This window comes from Hylobates moloch, unplaced genomic scaffold, assembly GCF_009828535.3.
Source record: "Hylobates moloch isolate HMO894 unplaced genomic scaffold, HMol_V3 SCAFFOLD_7, whole genome shotgun sequence".
Lineage (NCBI taxonomy): Eukaryota > Metazoa > Chordata > Mammalia > Primates > Hylobatidae > Hylobates > Hylobates moloch.
In genome coordinates, this window is record NW_026652282.1 from 33674714 (window position 1) to 33695013 (window position 20300).

The following is a 20300-nucleotide window of genomic DNA, read 5'->3' on the forward strand; positions in this document are numbered from 1 at the left end:
TAATAATATTGAACATCTTTGGTTTAAGTATATGTTCAAATATTTTGTCTGCTTTAAAAATTAGGTGGCTTTTTTCTTGTTATTGAGTTTAGAGAGTTCTTTATATATTTCTTTTTACTCTCTTAGTGGGGTCTTTGGAAGAGAAGTTTTTAATTTGAATAAAGTAAAATTTATCAATTATACCTTTTACAGACCATGCTTTTGGTGTCATATTCAAGAAATCTTTGCCTAACTCAAGTTCACAAAGATTTTCTCCCATGTTGTCATCAAGAAGTTTCATATTGATAGGCTTTAAACTTAGGTCTATGATCTATTTTAAGTTCATTTCTGTTTAATAAAGTACTTGCTTTTGATAGAAGGAAGAAAGAGAAGTCTGAGACAGTAGGGGAGGGAGGTAGTGCTAGTATCAATAAGCATTGGAAAATGAGCCTTTGATATTCCCAGGGATGCTGATTTACTCACTTCTATGAACTTCCAATGAATCTGCATATGCCACATTCTGTAGCTAAACAGCCTAATACACTTGGCTAGCAACCTAGAGTCCAGCATCTAATCAGAAGGCACCCAGCAAACATCCTGGAAAATTAAACTCCCATCTCCAATACGCCCTCCCAAACCAGCTCTGTAGTGCATTGCCTGCATAGTGGCTACCGACAATTCCTCCCACCCTGCCCATGCATATAAGAGGTAGACTCCATCTACCACCACCACCATCCCAAACATGGGCCTGCCTTGTGATTTTCTTTGACTAATAGAATGTAACAGAAGTGATGCTGTGACAGTTCTGGATCTATGCCTGAAGTGTCCTGGTAGCTTTGGCTTTTGTCCACTGGGAGGCCAGCTGCACGTAATGCCAGCTTCCTGCTGGAGAGTAAGGCAACATGGGGAGACGGAAAAGAGCTAAACTGCAGACTGCAGAGAGGCAGAGAGAGGGACCAGCCATCCCAGTGATTTCAGTCATCCCAGATGAAGTGTCAGACACAGACACGTGAGTGGAACCATCCCAGATCCTCTAGACCCAGATGAGTCACCCCAGACAACACCATGTGAACCAGAGATGAGCCGTCCCCCAAAGTCCTGCCCAAACTGCAGGATCATGAGTAAATACATAGTTGTCACTTATTTAAACCAGTAAGTTTTGGAGTGGTTTCTTATGCATCAAAAGATAAGTGAAACAACCTCCAAGTGTCCATCATAGAAGCCTTCTTTACAGTTCATTCAGTGACCTGGAGAGTTCTATTCAGCAGGAGTCAATTCAGCAGTACAAAGAACTCTGGACCAGAAACCAAAATCCTGGGTTAAGTTCCAGTTTAGCCATTGTCTGAGTTCCCCCAAAAGCATACTCTAAGACAAAGTACAAGTAGTTCATTTGGGAAGCAATCCCAGGAAGCATAGTGACGGACTAGAGCAGAGAGACAGAGAAGGGAAGAAAGACAATAAGGGTACTGCTCACTGGGCAACTGCTGTGAGTCACTGTTGCGGGCAATTGGGGCTCCATCCTACTGGGGACTCTTTCTCTCTCCCTGGCATCCAAATACTACCCTTACATAACTTCTTTCCCCATTGAGGCTACTCTTAAATGTTCATTTTAACTTTATTTCGTCCAGAAATAAATGGCAGTAGAATGGCTGGCTGGTGAGAGAATCATCCCTGCCAGTCATGAGCTCTCAGAGACAGCCTTGCTTCCGCAGCTGTTTCATCAGAGACAATATTAGACAATATTCCATCCTCTTATTCAAACTCTTCTATGCAGACCCCAAAAGGAAGATCCTAGGCAGAGTCCATGGCACCCATAATCCCCAGGCCCTCTGCCTTTCATTAGCAAAGACAATTAAAACAGCATGTGGCTTGTGAAATATCAATTGTGGTCCTACTTTAGAGAGCCAACAAAAATAAACTTAAAAGAAAAGCTTTGTAAATGAAGGCATTACTCTGGTCCAAGGGGAAAATAATATTTTTCCAATTTAGTCTCCTTCTATTGTTTAATACTACGAAGGGCCAAAGTGTGTCCCTGCCCGTTGCCCAGAGATGGGAGAGAAGAGAAACAGAAAAAAGACAAGCACCTAAATCTGAGGAGGTCAGCCCAAAGCAGGGGACCTCAATAAATGCCAAGTCCTGTTCTCACCAAGGGGCATTCTCAAAGCTCTGTAGCCTGACTGTCCCCAGTCAACACAGACAGACAAAAAGAGGGCTAGCCTTTAACGTAAAACCAGACAGTGGAACAAAAGCAATTTGTGATGTGGCATGTGGTCCTTCAAATGCTTAACTCTCCTCTATAGAGGTCAAATGGGACACAGAGAAAATCTAAGAAAGGAAAGGAGGATTCAGTAAGACTTTCAGCAGAAGACTCCAGACCAAGACACTGGAGGATGCCACATGGCCTCAGAGAGCTATGAGCATGGGAGGGAGACACTGAGCTGGAGAAGAGCTCTCTCTTGCATCAAGTTCACATTTGAGGGTTATCAAATTGCCTCTGCTCCCTGGCAAAGGAGATGATTCCACTCCTTTACAATTTGGTTCAGAAGGCAAAAACAAATCAAGAACCCATCCATCCACATCAGCTCTTGAGGCTTCACCTCCATTTAAACAAAGACAGAGTAAAGATCTAGGCAAGACTATTTCAAAGGTCTACCCCATGTTCTCAAACCTGCCCAACAGAACAGTCTACAAACTTTTAAAACAGTGTTTTTCAATGTGGGCGCTATGGGCATTCTGAGGGAGCCAATTCTTTATTGTGCAGGCCTGGCCTTCTCTATCATTATGACAACCCAAATCACTACCATACATTTCCAAAGTCCCCATAGGCAATGGCATGGAAATTTAACAAAGACATCTTAAATCCATTTATGCCCTGCCCACACATACATTTGTGGGTATTTTTTTTCTTTATAATTGAGGTAAACATATATAGTAAACTGCACAAATCTTAAGTGTATACAGCTCCATACATTCTATGTATGTGCATACCCATGAGACCTCCCAACCCAGATCAAGATACAGAATACTGCTGGCACCCTTAAAGACCCCCCTGTGGCCCCTCCCAGTGGCTACCCCATAAAGACAACTGCTATTCTGACTTGTAACACCATGGACTAGTTTTGCATATTGTTGTTGAACTTTGTAGAAATGGAATTGCCATGTGTACTCTTTTGTGTCTGGTTTATTTCACTGAACATTATGTCTGTGAGATTCATCCCTGTTGTTACATGTAGCAATACATTCCTTTTTTACCTTTTTTGTTTCAGAATCATAAGCACAGAAAAGTGTCCAGAAGTTTATATCAAACTACTGAGGGGCAACTTCAGAAAAAGAGAATGGAATCAAGAGGAAAATGAAGGGTGGGCCTGCTTTCAATTTTTTATGCCTGTATTTGAATATTTTCATAATGAGCATGTTTTACTTTTATAATTTTATTTTAAAGGGACTCACTCTATCACCCAGTCTGCAGTGCAGTGCATGATCACGGCTCACTGCAGCCTTGACCGCCTGGGTTCAAGCGATCCTCCCACCTCAGCCCCTGAGTAGCCGGGACTACAGGTACACCTGACTAATTTCTTTTCTTTTTTTTTTTCTTTTTTTTAGAGATAGGGTCCCACGATGTTGCCCAGGCTGGTCTCGAACTCCTGGGCTCAAGCGATTCTCTCGCCTAGGCCTCTCAAAGTGCTGGGATTACAGGTGTGAGCCGCTGTGCTCAGCCTATATATTTTTTTTATTTTTTGCAAAAAATTTTGGAAAAAAAGTGGTCAGCCTATAATTTTTGAAAGCCTTGTTAAAGTACATTCATCAGAGGATACTTTCAGCTCATCTGCAATATCAAATGGGCCATTTTATAGATATGTGTAGCATTCAGACCACCAAGCCAAGAAAAGTAAACTATAATATCTATTAACTGCCCACCAAAAAAGTATAGAAATGGAAGTTGTCGGTTGTCTCATCTATTTTCACTGAAAATCAAGGTCTGCATGGCTTTCTCAACCCTCATTCCTCTCCTCAGCGGCCAGCCCATGGAGGAAGTAGAATAACCCAGTGCTTCCTCCCAACTCACCCTCAAGCCTCACTATCACTGAGAATTTCAAACTAAGTGACAACACAGCAGGTACATATCCTCACAGAGTAAACACCAAAAAGTGTTCACATACAGGCCCATGGCTGTGACACCACTAGCCCTGGTAGGCAAAGGAAGAAGGTCTGGAATGGGAGGGAGTGAGCTGAGCTTTGAGAAGGAACGCACAGCCTCCTCATGCTGAGAGCCACAGCTTCCCTCCTATCTGAATGTGTCCTGAGGCTTCCCATGGAGAAAAACGTCACTCACTCAAATGAAAGCCATTTGGACTTGGCTGGCCTGAAAAGATGAGTTTGGAATTTGGATGAGAAAATTTTACAGAAGAGAGTATTCTGAAAGGAAGCAACATGAAGAGGAGAGAGGAACACCCCAAGGGCTGCTCCCCAGCTTTCTTTACATTTTAATACACAAAAACACGTTTTAAAGAACACATGTTGGCAATACCCAAAAGTTGGTGGCTTTCAACTCAAAAAAAACTTCCTTTAACCAAGACACAATTACTAGAGAGACAGATGTGGGACAGATGATGTTACCCAAAGGTTGGGTTTTTTTTTCTTCCCCACTTCTACCTCCCCAAGCCTGCAGTGGTCACTGCCACCAGTAAATGCTTCAGGAAATTCAATGTCATGTTCCCAAATGTCTTGTCCTGAAACCAAAAACACAGTGTTCACCGAAATCAGTGAAACCCCATCTATACTAAAAATACAAAAATCAGCTGGGTGTGGTGGTACACACCTGTAATCCCAGCTACTCGGGAGGCTGAGGCAGGAGAATCTCTTGAACCTTGGAGGTGGTGGTTGCAGTGAGCCGAGATCATGTCACTGCATTCCAGCCTGGGTGACAGAGCAAGACTCGGTCAAAAAAAAACAAAAAGGAAAAGAACAGAGAAAAAAAAATACCGTTGCTGAGTTGGAAACTACTACTTACCCAACTCCCTGAAAAGGTGAGAGACCCCCTTTAAGTGCTGTTAACAGTTCAGTCTTCCTGACATCCCCAATTCATGGAGCTTGAGGGGCTTAATGTGAGGGGCTGTGTGTTTTCCTTACTGGTCTCACTCTCACTCATCTCGCAAGGTGCTGCCTCCCCGCTAACTCCAGTGGCATTGATTTCTGGTATGAAGATAAGAAGTCCCTGTGTCTTTAAGAGCTGATCAGTTCCAGGAATTCTCAGCCCCAGGAGTCTTGCCAGAGTGGCAGGAGCAGCCCTGATCACACTAGCCTGGTTTTCTTGACAGCTAAAGTTATTCATAAGGTATTAATACATCTTAGCTGCAGGGAAAAGCCATGCAAGGCCCCTGTTACCAATCAGCCTGAAGATGTGCTTTGCTGCTGCTCAAGGCTAAGCCAGGCAGGGGCTGTATTCCTGGCAGAAGGGCTTAAAAGGAGATGAAGTCAAGGGAGGTTGCATTTGTTCTTGAGTTAGAGAAGGGAGGAAAAACCTAACCTATGGGCTGTACATGCTTATCTCAGGAATGTTGGGGACTTAGGAAAGGAAGGTCAGAGGATTCAGTGACGAAAGCAAAGCCAACAGGAAAAGGGAGAGGAGGGGAAGTGAGCCATTGTGTGGCAGTCATAAACAGGCAAGCCACTCTGTCTTGGCCAAGGGCTGAACTCATTCATCAGACCAGTACTTCCTAAATTTCATCATGTAGAAGAATCATTGGAAGGATCTTGTTAAAATGAAGATGCTGATTCAGTAGGTCTTTGGTTCGGGCCTGAGCTTCTGCATTTTTAACGTGCTCCCAGGTGACCCAAGAATTCACCACAGATGCTGCTGGCATGCAAGCACAGCTTTTTGTTTTGTTCTTTTACAGAGTCACAAGCTCTAAAAGAATATGGGGTCCATAGCTTGTCCCACTTGGGGTTAAGCTACTGACATCCAGGACTACATAGATATAGTTCAGGGAGTTCCCTGCACTACAGCACCCACTGTCACACCCTCAAAAAGAGCAAGTGGGGTCTCAAATCTAGCCTGCCCTCCACTCTCCAAGTCTTGAATCCTTGGACTCAAGGCCTCAAGTCCTTGAGTCTTGGGCCTGCCTCTATCCTTTTCTTGCCCAAAGTCTGTCTCCTGACCAAGCCCTGTGTCCACAGATCTACATGTGCCCAGATGGGGGCCTCTTTTTCTAATTCACCCAAAGGTGCTTTATGCACTAGTGGTGGCCCTGCAGCCAGCATCGAGAGGTGGCCAGGCACCATTGGCTGACTCTGGCTAGTATCCTGCCACAGTTGAACCTTGAAAGCACTATACTAAGACAAAGAAGCCAAACACAAAAGGATAAATACTGTGTAATTCCATTTTTATGGAAGGTCAATTGTAGGCAAATCTACAGAGGCAGAAAATAGATTAGTGGTTGCCTAGGGGTGGGGGATTAAGAAATGATGGCTAAGGGGTTTGGAGTTTATTTGGGCGGCAATGAAAACATTCTAAAATTGGTTGTGGTGATGAATGCACAACTTTGTGAATATGCTAAGACCATTGAATTGTACAGTTTAAATGAATGAGGTATGGTACATGAATTGTATCTCAATAAAACTGTTATGAATGTAATCACAAATCAGTTGAGGAGCTCAAAGCAAGTGGTATGGAGAGGAAGCATTTGGGACTCTGACAACCTCAAAAGAGGACAAGGACTGACACTGAGGCAGCAACTTCTCAGAACTCTTGAAAAAATCCAAACAGCTCTAGATATGAGATGCTGAGAGTACAGCCAAGTGTCAATATAAAGAAGAGCCCTGAGATACACCCTGGACAGGGGCTCAGTGAACAATGCTGTATTCGTCCATTTTTGCACTGCTATAAAGAAATACTTGAGACTGGGTAACTTATAAAGAAAAGAGGTTTAACTGGATCACGGTTCTGCAGGTTGTACAGGAAGTATAGTAGCTTCTACCTCTGAGGAGGCCTCAGGAAACTTACAATCAAGGCAGAAGGCGAAGGAGAAGCAGAGCAGGAGCGAGAGAGATGAAGGAGGTGCTACACACTTTCAAAACAACCGGGTATTATGATAACTTACTATTGCAAAAATAACACCAAAGGGGATGGTGCTAAACCATTCATGAGAAATCCGCCCCCCATGATCTAATCACCTCTGGCCAGGCCCACCTCCAGCACTGAAGATTACATTTCAACATGAGATTTGGGTGGGGACACAGATCCAAACCATATCAAATGCTCAGTGCCATTCATTCTTGCCTGCCTATCTCTGGTTCCCCACAGGATGCCTGACATGCGGGGACCACTCAAAAATTGAATTCAATGCATGCCTGTGAAGTGAAAGGAATTCTATAGCCACTAGACTGAGCTCTACTCCCAACTCTGCTTTTAACTCTCTGTGTGACCCCAGACAAATCCCTTCATCTTGCTGAGCCTCAGAGGCTCCTCCCTAAAATGCAGGGCAAGTTACCGTCTCAGGCATCCTCTCAGTCTGAGGTTCCCTGGTTCCATGAATTAGGCAACCCATGCAAGGGAGCCTGGGTGTGGAACAGAGAAACTCCTGCAGAAATCTAGATAAAGACCAAGACACCCACCCAGAGGCTCAGAACTGGCCAGAGGCATGCCCCCCCAGCAAATGTCACTCCACAGATCCACTGAGAGCCTCCCAGAAGTCAGGCTCTCTGCTAGACCATGAGAATACAAAAATGAACAAGATCCCACAACCTACTCACGTGGCTGGGGGCATCAGATCCATGAATAGGTAATGGTGCAGCACCATTACCCTACCCCTTGGAAAGCTGAATTAAAATCTAAGTGGAAACAGAATTTCAGTGTTGGGGATTGAAAGGAATTGGAGCCTTGATCTGACTAATACTGAGTCAGCACCAATATGTCTGTCAGAGTTCCTATAAGGAATTGCCACTTTGTGGGCAGAATCTCAGAAGGTGGAGGATGTAGCCGCTCCACCACTTCCTCACCACTCCACAATGGGACTGCCAAACCTTGGCTTAATTCTCACCCTGTGGCCCTAATTTAACCGTGTTTGCGAACAATCTTGGATCATTGGGATTGGCAGGGTCATTCAGCTCAGCCACCCACACAATAAGTGGCAGGCGGGGGTCATCCATTAGCGGATCATGGGGTGTAATCAGCATTGAGGAGATTCTCATTAAGTACTACTGGATGTACATTGCAAACAGCTAGTGATAGCAGGGGAAATGAGCTGCTAGTACATGTGACTACACTACAGGTCACTGTAAGAGTGGGACAGAAGAAATATTGCAATGATATTTCAAGGCCAAGGCAGAAAGTCTGTCCCCAGATTCTATGTTTGGATCTATTACTCAGAAGAAAGTTTGAAAATCATTATGCTCAATTTACAACCCCAAACCTCTGGGATAATCCAAGCCATTATGTCCAAACCCATTTATCTTCTCCCTGGAGAACAATGCATAAAGAAGCATCCAGTGTGAGCTAAGGATTACGGGTGAGTGAATCATTCAGCTCGGGAATGAGTACTCCAGAGGTTTCTGAGGTCAGAATGTGCCAGACACCCATAAGATCCAGGTGCTACCAATTATCATCTGGAAAACTTGGGAGCTTAGCAGTGCTACCAAGGACTTTTCTCTTGCACAAGCTTTTCCTCTAAATCTTTATCTGCACATCCTGCCCCCAGAACTCCCTTGAGTTTCTAAGTCTCTTAGAATAATGTCTTAGGGTGATTTGACATCCAAGAGCCTTCGCAATTAACTATGCCCTGATTCGTTGCCTGTCCAAATGGACAGATTTCCTTTGACATTTAGCTATCTTGCAATCCGTTTTCTCATGGAAGTGTCATCTTGGAAATTCTGGTTAAATCCTACAGGGGAGATTTGAGATGGAATGCTTTGATTCAAAATTACTCCAATCAATTAATCCACAAATACTGACTGAAGATCCTCCCCCAAGTCACACTGTACTAAGTGGGGCAGGGGGGTACAGCAAGTTACCCGGCCCAGCCCTGAAGGCAATTACAATTTACGATTACATCTCTTTTGCTTGGTACTGCTTTTTAAATGAAAATAACTGGAAACTATACACGTGGCTGTAACTGGAAAGGCCACCTGCTCACTGGTTCAATCAAAGTTTACCTACTGTGGTAATTTCATCTTACTCTGTATGTTGATTTTTCTGCCCATTAAGTGCACATTTTCTCATAGAATTCATGAAGATGCTCTAGTAACTAGTGGTTTTGAATTGGGATAGAGCCGTCTCCCCAGAAAAAGGATACTCACACAGATTCTTGTCTCCAATTTCAAAACATTCTTAGAGAAGCCCACACATCCTCTACTTTCACTTTTCTTGGGCCTTTAGTGCCACCATCTCCGCACCAGCAAGTCTCAGCATCATTCTTCAACAACCAATCCCAGTGTTCCCACATAGCTCCTCTCCGTGCTCCCCGGGCCTGTCAATCCAACTGCATTATAACATTAACCACCTGAAATAACTATGTCTCTATTTCCCCATAAGACAGAAAGCTACGAGAGAGAAGAAATTGCATAACTTCTTCATCGTGGTCTCCCAAGCACATAAATGCTTCATCATTCAGTGTTCACTTTAAAAATAAGTCTCTCGGCACAGCCCCGGTTTTATTAGAAAAGGTAGAAACTGATTCTGTTTCAGAACTAAACCCAAATTTCCCAGAGATTCAGGCTTAAAAGACCACCCTCCTAAAACAAATGGCCCATAAAAGTTAGCAGTTAAGACATCACACAGTCAAGAACTGAGGGGCTGGTTTGAGAAACTCCCTATGAATTGGAACTTGGGAGAGGTTATTATTCACAACTGCTATTTTGGAAGCGAATCTCTAACCTGGGCATTAATCATAACTTGCCTGCTACAAATTTCATACCATGCTATGGCCTGGCAAAACTAAACCTTCTTCTGTTCAAATTCTCTCTTCACTTTCAATTACTAATTTCAGTTGTGTTCTCTGAAAGGGGAATTGATGTAGCACACATATTTGCGTTTACTAAGGAAACCATTCAACCACTTGGGAAAGGCACAGATCAAGGTGGCCAACAAAAATAATAAATGCAAACTCCAGCTTGCGGTTGCAGTCAGTCTCTCATCTTACAGCCCCCAACAGAGAAGGTTATTGCTTAAACAGAGAGTGTTCGTAGATTTAAAAGGAACCTCTGTATCCAGTAAGCCATCATTTCTATGTATGTAGATTCATGGTGGCACAAAGCCCTGTGTACCTGTGCACGTTTCCCTCAGCTCCTTTCCTGTCCAATGGCCCATCACTGGAGTTACAGGCACTGTAATCCATTACGCACAAATATCCATGTGGTACAAAGTGCTCTGCTAGGCACTGTGGGAAATACAAATAAGGGTAAGACATAGCACAGGCCCTGCCTCCAAGAGCTTAAAATCTACAAGAAGAAGAAGAGTGCATAAATTATGATAATATACAGCATTATCAAATATGTGATATATGTGATAAATATAAGAGACATGAGTGAGACCATGGATATTAAAAGGAAGGCACGTTGCTTCCCATTGGAGCGATCAAGGAAAGGTCTCATCAAAGTCGGGGTGTTGCTGGATGATGGGCAGAATTTGGACAAATGGCCGGGGGAAGGATTCCAGGTACAGAAAGCAGCATCTGCCAAGAAGGAAAATGTGACTCAGGTTCTATAAGGATAGGATTTTAGGAAATGAGGGGGAAAAGACTGGAAAATTAGGCTAGAAGCAAACTGTGTAGTCCCCTAAAAACAACTGAGAACTTTTAACTTGAGAGAGAACAGGGAGCTGCTGCCCTGAGTTTTTGAGTAGGGGAGTGATGTGATAAAAAAACAATACTAAAGTCAATGAACTTAAAAGACCATTATCTAAAGTGAGAAAGTACAATGAGCTAGAATTAGAGAGACCAAAAGTGAGAATGTTATAGCAATAATTTAAAAGAGAAAAGCAGCACTTTGGTTATGGTACAAGGACTGATGAGGTGGGAAGATGTGAAGACGCTGCTTTAACGATGGTTTCTGGTGTCTCATTCAGCTCCCAAATCTGTGAAATGAGTAGTAACTAACAAACAACATCGTACTGTACTGAAAGTGTTATCAATGAAGAAAATGCCAGAGGAAAATGACCTGCTCTCCCTAGCATATTTCCTTTTCATTGCAGAGTACTTTTGTCAGCTGATTACATGTTTTAAATCTAAATAGGAATTCCTAGCCTGTTACCAGTGAGACCTTCATTATATAACCTGAGCTAGGTGCTCCATTCCTAGTACTTATCTCCAAATGTGGTATTTCAAAAGACTGCTTCAGCTGATGTAGTCTGGTTTGGCTTTTAGCAAACCTCACTTGGTTTTCATGACTAGTAAAACCACGCCACTTTACCGGTTTTCTCCAGATATAAGATTCACGAAGCCTTTCTTAGAGGCCATGGTACTCATTCTCCATCTTCAGCCTTGTTTGCAGAAGGAGGCAGAGTGAACCGCCACAATCTCACATGCAAATACAGCTCTAAGAATTATTTTAAGAACAGAATCAAAATTCTCATCTGTTATAAGCATACAAACACAGTCAAACACAAACAACTTTTCTACAAATTTTCCATACACTTCATGTGGGTTTTCATAGACACTGCATCTTTGCTAGGCTGCAAAAAATAGATCAGAGAGCCAGAAAAGCTGCGTTAAATTCTAAGATGGAAGAACTCCAGAGACCTTCTAGGAGTGGGAATGAGAATGATTTACTCTCACTCTGACAGATTTGCTATTCACGTGCAGATGGTTACATAATCGACTTGCTGATGGGGCCCTAGATCTCCATCTTCTTTCAGAAGTTCCAGATTCAAGGCCTTCACTTTCTCTCTTACTGGAGATATGATGTCCACTTGCTAAGAGAGCGTCTCTGAAATGATCTTTAAAATTTGTCACCCAGCACTTAGAGTGAACTCAGACTATGTGATTTGCTTTCAGACCCAAGGGCCTAGAGAGTTTCCCCTCTCCAGCCTTCCAAAGCCTCTGGCTTGGACTGAAATCCCCTCCTCTGGATCTCACAACCTCAGCGGAGCACACTTCCCAAGAGACCCCATTGAGCCATGCCAAAAGGAGGCTCAAAAGAGGAGTGTTTATCAAGCAGCTCCAATCAGCTTCAGCTCATTTGTGGTCTGAGCAGAGCCGGAGGGCAGGTTAGGAGTCAGTGGAGGTAGTGGCAAGCAGGAACATGGTGGCTAAAAGTTGGCAGCAGCTTGCAGGCTGGGAGAGGGAGCCAGGAAAGCCAGGGATAGGTCCCAAAAGACAGGTGGTAGTGAATGCCCAAACTGGCAAACTCATGATTCTGTGGCTGGGCCCTGGTAGCAAGCTATACTATATAAAGGTGGAAGATGAGAGAAAGGAGAGGGGAGAGCAGGGGACGAGAAGGGAGGGAGGTCGGATGGAAAAGGAGAAGGGGTCCCCAGCTTGAGAAAGGCTCAACTAGAAGTTGAGGTTCCCAGGCAGCTCACAGGCACCTCCCAACTCAGTGCGGAAAAGCTACCTCTGGCTTCTCACCTTATTTGCCTGCTCCCAGAAAGCTGCTTCTGGGACACTTAATGACTTCCTCTTCCCCTATAGGTTCATTTTAACCTGATTCTTGCTAAAGGGGGTGGGAGAGGAGGTATTAACACACCATGGGAATGACAGTTGCCTGGCAGTAAGGATAAAATTTCCTTTCCACTTTACCCTGAATCAGTTCGTACAAAGCAGCTGAAAACTTAAGAGTCAGCTCAAAACAAATGTTCCTGTTTATCAATTTACAAATTTGTTTTATTCATTCATTTATTTAGGTGCGTGCAGAGAATTTCCCGCAGCCATCCCTACATCTCCCAAGCACACTGCTAGAAAGATGGGCATCCTCTATCCTTCTACCAGAACTCAGTAGGTTCATTTCTCATACCCCAGATTTAAGCTGCCCACAGTGTTGAACGCAGAGCCAAATATTTGCACGCCCTATAGCCGACGTCACCCACTTTCCCATTAACACTAAATTAAAACGCATCCATGGATTTCCTCTCCATTCCGAGGCAACAGGAGTGCATGGCACATTGCCCTACTCCCCTGAAGCTCTTCGCTAACCTAAGACTCCAGGGTGAGGAAGTTAGCTGGAGCTTTTTAAAGTGCATCTCCAAAGAGAATTTTGCTCATACCATGAGAGCCCCCAAGAAACACCAGGGCCCCCTTAGATGCCGGAGACCACGCCCTCCAGGAATAAGCCGCAGCCTCTGCCCAGCAGAGCCTTGCGCGAGTAGCCCTCTTTCCCTGGGGCTAATCAAGTGCATGTCACCACTCTCAGCTGGTAATTCTTCCTCAGAGGCGCAGACTTTCTCGGAATCCCCAGCAGGGGGGGTTAAGAGATTCAGGGGAGGCCCCGCCCGTGCCTTCCACAAAAGTCGCTTTACCGTGGCTCGTGTCCTGCGGCCCCAAGGGGGTAGCCTGGGACGTGTAGTGGGAGGGCATAGAGGCTCCTTCCAGGACAAGCTGCCAGCCTCCAGTGGGCAACCATGTGAGAGGCAAAATTCTGGGTGTGAGAAAGCAGCAAACTAGTCTGCGGCCAACCTTTCTCTCTGGAGCCTCCTACACCGAAAAGGGTTTGATTGGAACTCTGGAAGCCCGGACGCAGAAGGTGCTTGGGCTCCCGTCGCCGCGAGGGCGCCCAGCGCCTGGAGATGGGACAGTCAGTTCTTCCCGGCGCGTGCCCAGACACCAGCCCCGACCCGCATCACCCCCACCCTCGGGCTGCGAAAGAGGAGTTCTGCGCAAACAAAGGGCGCCCCCGGCGCCTCCCTCTATCCCGAGCGAAGGATCCCAACGGCGACTCCGGGGGTCTTTGGTGCCCAGCTGAGGAGGCAGCCACGCCTCCGATCCTACCTGGGAAGCTGCGGCTGGGCGGGACGCGCAGCAGTAGCAGCAGCAGAGGCGGCAGCAGCAGCAGCAGCGCCGGCCGATGTGCGGGGCTCCCCATGGCGAGCGGGCGCTTAGCTCGCCTCGGCAGCGCAGCGCGCTTCCCGGGGGCGGGAGGAGACCAAAGAGACCAAGGGACTGCGTGCTAGCGGGCGGGCGAAGGCCGGGCTGGAAAACTCCTCCTCCCGCCTCTTTCCCTCCCTCCTTCCCGCCTGGGGCCTGCCCTCCTTTCTCCGCCCCCCTGGAACACTGCGCGGTTCGGGGCTCTGACCCACCCACCTCCTTCTTTTGTGCCGGCGCTTTTTCTGGCCAGAGAGCGCTGGAGACATGCCCCAGCAGAGCGAAATATCCTGGAGTATCTTTCTTTGCTCCAATTTGCGCGCCCCCTCACCCGGAATACACACACGGGTGGTTCAACAGCCTCGAACATCCCAGACGTCTAGAAAGATACCATCTGCAGAAAGCTGCGTGAGTCACACGGAAACAGAAGGGGCAACCGAGGGGATTCAGAGGGCCCACTGCGGCCGGATACTATGTCCACATTCTCTGTTTTGATCCTCAGGACCATGCCCCAAGTTCGCTATTGCCATGTCCACTTTCTCCAATAAGAAACCGACGCTTAGAAACTTGCCCAGATTCACCCCCGTTACTGGCAGAGCAGGGACTGGAACTTAGACGTGTAGTTCTGCCGACGTCAAAGTCCATACTACAGATTTTTTGTTAGTTTGTTTCTCTTTTGCAAAGGAATAAATCAAGGACTGGACCGGGTGCGTGCCTGCTGTGCTGCGGTTTAGGATGGGGCTTGAGGTTCTCCTTCCAGGATCAGCTGATGGGACAGCACAAGGCACAGAAAGTTCTCTGTCTCACCCACAGCCTTGGGGATCCAGCTGTAGGCTCCTGCAGCCAGATTTCCTCATTTCCTGGGTTGTTCTCAACCACCCCAAAGATACCACGACCAGACTGGAGCCTCTTCCCTGTGGCTTGGCATCGCTGGATCCTGGCATCAGGATAGGGTTTCTAGGCTGCCCGCAGGACGGATCTGGTTTCTTTGAGGCATTTGAGTAAGCCTCTCATGGTTTTGTTTGTTTGTTTGTTGTTTTGGTTGTTTAGTTCTTGTTAAATCAGTAAGGCAATACGTTGCCCCTTTGCTGTCTCAGAAAGATCTTAGCTAAGGCAAATTTTAGTTGGAGTTGCTGCATTAGGTTGTGCAGTTTGGGCACTGTACAAAGGCATCCAGAGGAAGGGGCAAGTGGGAGCCGAAACCCAGATGCCTTTGGGTTCAGGGAGCTTTGTGTCTTTGCAGGGGCCACATCCACTAGAAGGGCATCTTTCTCTCTGCCACAGTAGTCTGGTCTGATAGCTAGGCTAAGAGCCCTGGGAGCACTCACCTGGAAGTTCTGAATTTGTTCATCCAGAAGGAGTGCCGTTTCCCAATTCTCACAAAAGCCCCAGACTTGAAGGTCCATCTTACCCTCGCTAGCACTTGGGGGAACTTCGCTCCATCTCCTGTGGGTTTCTCCACTGCTGCTACCTCTTCAGGGAACCAACAACCCTTAAATAACCCCCTAGTCGCAGGAAAATGGGGGAGGTCAGGCTCTTCTGTGGCCTCCATCAGACCAGACTCCCCAGGGAGTCATTCTCAACCTTGTTTATGTGGGTCACCTGGGGAGCCTCATGAAAATACCATATCCAGGCTCTACCTCACACTAATAAAATCAGAATCTTTAGGAATGTGACCTGGAGTTTGACCAGATGCATATTTTTGTCTCTCCCCAATCCACTAAGCTCCACAGTATAAGTTTTAGTATAGGATAAAAATTCTAGACCAGGAGTTTCTCAACTTGGGCACTATTGATATTTGGGGCTAGATGATCCTTTCTTGGGGAGGGGGACTGCCCTGCACGTTGAGAGATGCATTGATGGCCTCTATGCAACAGATACCAGTAGCAATTCCCCTTTCCCCAGTTGTGACAACAAAAAATGTCTCCAGATATGGCCAAATGTCCCCCAGGGGAAAAATGCCCCCAATAGAGAACTACTTTAGGTCCATAAACAAGGGTTAATGTGCACCCCAAATTCCAGGTCCAGGATAGCCTGGCCAGCAGCCTTCCTTTCCTATGTCACCTCTGAAGCAATGTGTCTTAACCACAGCCAGTATACATTCTATTACTGGGCTGAGAAGGAACTTCTAGCTCTCTCCTATCCACTGATTCTGGCTGGATTACAAGAAACACCACACTTACTGTTGACTTGCTCTCTGGTCTTTGAATGTCCTCACCACAAAGAAAGAAATCAGAAATGGATGAGGTGATGGTCACCAAAATACTGACTTGAGGCCTGGTGCAGTGGCTCATGATTGTAATCCCAGCACTTTGGGAGGCCAAGGTAGGCGGATCACTTGAGGTCAAGAGTTTGAGACCAGCCTGGCCAATATAGTGAAACCCCATCTCTACTAAAAATACAAAAATTAGCCGGGAGTGGTGGCACACACCTGTAGTCCCAGCTACTTGGGAGGCTGAGGCAGGAGAATCGCTTGAACCCGGGAGGCAGAGGTTGCGCCACTGCACTCCAGACTGGGCGACAGAGCTAGACTCCATCTCAAAAAAAAAAAATTACTGACTTGATTTTTTCTTTTTCTTTTTCTTTTCTTTCTTTTTCTTTTTTTTTTTTTTTTTTTTTTGACAGGGTCTTACTCTGAATTTGAATTTGTTTATCCAGAAGGAGTGCTGTTTCCTGGCTGGAGTGCAGTGGCACGATCATAGCTCATTGCAGCCTCAAACACCTGTGCTCAAGCAATTCTCCTGCCTCAGCTTCCTGAGTAGCTAGGACTACAGGCATATGCCACCATGGCCAGCTAATTTTTATTTTGTAGAGATGGGGTCCCATAAATATGTACATTTACAATGTGTCCATTAAAAAAATAAGCAAAAATAAAAGACATGAAGAAACATCTCAATATAATGTTTACAGAGCAAAGTAACACTTGTTGTTTTCATTGTGCAAGGATATCTTGAAGGACAGATCCAAGCTCAGTTGCCTCTTGTATTAATAAATAGAAATAACCCTTTCATTTTTACCTAACAAAGATAAAGGGGAGAGAACAAGGTGGTATTCTTACCTAGTGGGAATACTAAAAGGAACGCCATTGTTGTCAAAATGTACAAGGTATATAAATCACGTGGGTTAGAGTAATAGGGAACACAATTAGATATAATATTGGGAAACCATTATTTTTCCTTGAAAAACTTGAAGTATTCGATATAAACCCTTGGACGAACTAATATGAACATGAAAAAATAAAATAAGAGCCTGGAATGAGGAAAAATGTCTCTTGCTCTCTTTGCTACCCTATAGAGAAAATTCCAATGGGACTTTTATTTTTCTTATTATTTTTATTCTAGTTTTCTCTCTGATAGAAGAGATGAGGGTAGAGGTAAGGTGGAGGAAGAGGTTGTCAATTCATCCCAATCCCACAATATCTTGGAAGACAATCAGATAGTTAAATAGATTCATAATCTGTCAAATAACTTAAGGGTTAATGAGTTGATGAAAACAAAGAAGTCACTCAGGGAGTGCCACAGAGCTATGACACCATTCCTATCCTGCTTGATGTTACTATTTATGAACTAGAAAAAGATATTTTTGGCAAAGGACATGAAGATAGGAGGGCAAGAAACAGACTCCAAACCTCTCTAGGCAGGCATGCTGTATTGAAACATTAAAAGACAGCAAGGATAAATATGATGTCCTATGTTAGATCTCAAAAACCAATCACACATGAAGAATCTAAGAATCCCTAGAAAGCGAAGTAGTCTCCCCACTACGTCAGGCTCATCTGTGCAAAGAAGTGTATATAAGGTGTTGATTCAGCATTGCTCATAGTAACAAAAGGTTGGTGACATTTTTGTAAATGTAAATATCCATTAATGGGGAATTATTTTATTAATTATGCATACCTATGTAACGGAATACTATGTGGCCATTAAAAAGAATGAACAAGATGCATATGCATCAATAGGAAAGGTACTCTCAGATATTTTGTTTAATGAAATAACAAGCAAAATAATACACATATCTTGCTACCATTCGTGGTATGGGGAAGGCATGATACTATATCAGGGTATGGGGAAGTCAGAGTAGGAGAAATAATTTTTTATTACTGTACAATCCTTTGTACTGTTTAAATGTGTAAGCATGTGATGATATTTCCTATTTAACTTAAACAAATCATTGAAAATGTTTTCTTTAAAAAAAAAAATCACACTGATACAGAGTAGGGGTTGCCAGTAGTGGCTTCACAGTACAACCTACGACAGTGCAATCTATTTGCCTATAAGCTAAGTCTCCAAGGCACCTCAGGTGCATGCAGACAGTGTCTGTCTGGTCATCTGAAGCATTCCTGAGTACTGGGCAAAGTACCAGAGGTGAGAAGAAGAGAACACAGACATCAAAGTCTGGCGAGAGGAAGGAGGTATCTTTCCAGTCTGTGCAGTGTTGAGGAGGTTGTAGTCAACAAAACAGTCTTGTCCCCTGAGTCAGAGCAGAGTGAGCCCCAGGAGAGAAGGAAGGAAAAGGATTCTCAAGAGTCACCTCCCCGCCCCCAACTTTCTTCCTTGAGCTTGTCGACTCAGAGACAGCATTGAAAGAGACCTGGCAGTCATCTACATACTGCAGGAGAGGTATTTTCTAAGAATCAAAGCCCCGTTATGCCCCTCCCATTTTCCCATGCCTCCTCATTCTCCCAGCCCTCTCAAGCTGTTGCCAGAAAAGGGATCCCCAAGAATGGGTTCTTGGATCTTGAGCAGGAAAGAGTTAAAGGTAAGTCACAGAGTACAGTGAGAAGAGATAGTTTATTAAAAGCTACTTAGTTACAGATTAGGGTGTCCTCAGAAATCAAGAAGAGGAATGTCTCATCTTTGTTTTAAGTTTTTCTTGTTTAGGAGTCTTATCTATGTAAAAGCTAAGCTAAGTTATGTCTACATGTGGGTGGGCTGAAAGTATGACAAAATGTATTACTTTGCTGATTTAAATAAAACTATCCTTGGCACTTAGGATGCCAAGGATAAATACATCTTAAATAAATACATCATAATTGGCATAAATACATCAAAGCAAAACTATAAATACATCAAAGCATAAATAAATACATCATAATTGACATAAGTACATTAAAGCATAACTATAATGAACTTGAAATCATATACTGTTATGGATATTGGGACATAGGGACACTCTGTTGCTGTAGGAATATTTCCTTGCAGATATCATTAAGCTGTTTCTTTAAATGTAAACATCTTATGACCACGGGTCATGACTGTCAAGGAATGTGCTTTGTTAGTCTCAAGATGGAGGTTAACTTAAAATGGCGTTAGTCTGGCTCTCCTACTGTACTTCTGCTTCCCTAATAAACCCAGTTCTTTTCTTTCTGTATCTTTCACAGTAAAGTGATGGAAGTTTAAGGGGAAATGTGGTGGTTCACTGTACCTTGGGAAATGGGTTGCCAGTAGAGTAAAAGTCAAAGAGATATTTAGGAGTGCTTCATTCTGAGGCAGTTCTTCTCAAACTACCTGTGGCAAAGGACTTTTTTTTTTTTTTTAATGTCCAATCCATCATTGATCCATGCTTTGGTAAAATCAGTAAAGATGACTAAGTAGAAAAATAAAAGAGAAAACAAGCCAAACACATACACAAAGCAAAAGTTCAAGGTTCTCTTATTAGATTCCACAAATCTAATATTTGTAAATAATAATTTATAAAATTCTTTCTTTCTTTCTTTTTTTTTTTTTTTGAGATGGAGTCTCGCTCTATTGCCCAGGCTGGAGTGCAATGGCGCAGTCTCGGCTCACTGCAACCTCCGCCTCCCAGGTTCAAGTGATTCTCCTGCCTCAGCCTCCCAAGAAGCTGGGATTACAGGTGCCCACCACCACTCCTGGCTATTTTTTGTATTTTTAGTAGAGACGGGGTTTCACCATGTTGGCCGGGCTGGTCTCAAACTCCTGACCTCAGGTGATCCACCCGCCTCAGCCTCCCAAAGTCCTGAGATTACAGGCGTGAGCCACCATGCCCAGCAGATGTAAAATTATTTTATCAAATTGTTATCACAGTCTCTAAGGTCATACTCTCCATTTCTGTACGTATCTAATTGTGGACAAGTACAAAACAGTTCAGAAAGCAGCACCAGTCCAGGGAACACATTGTGAGTAGCACAGTTATCGTGGATTTACTCTTTCACATAATACGTCTGTACAAAGTACAGTATGTATCAGACTTTTCAAGAATTCAAGAATAGAAGGGCAAGATGATTTGACCTGAGTCTGTTGGAATCATGTGAAATGAATGCCAGATGAGTAGGGTGCATTGGGTTGATGCTTG

At 44.4% G+C, this 20300-nt stretch overlaps 1 protein-coding gene across 3 annotated transcripts in view; it reads right to left on the reverse strand.

Annotated features, from left to right (window-relative positions):
• The window catches only part of SRPX (sushi repeat containing protein X-linked), an 87241-nt gene extending 73173 nt beyond the window's left edge, over positions 1 to 14068 (reverse strand). For 2 of the 3 annotated variants that reach the window (XM_032756720.2, XM_032756718.2), the window contains exon 1: positions 13896 to 14068. In XM_032756720.2, the coding sequence (XP_032612611.1) occupies positions 13896 to 13989 (94 nt within the window). In that variant the 5' untranslated portion in view covers positions 13990 to 14068. The remainder of the gene's footprint in view (positions 1 to 13895) is intronic. The other variant, XM_032756719.2, reaches the window with a different exon arrangement.
• Positions 14069 to 20300: the final 6232 nt, after the last annotated feature.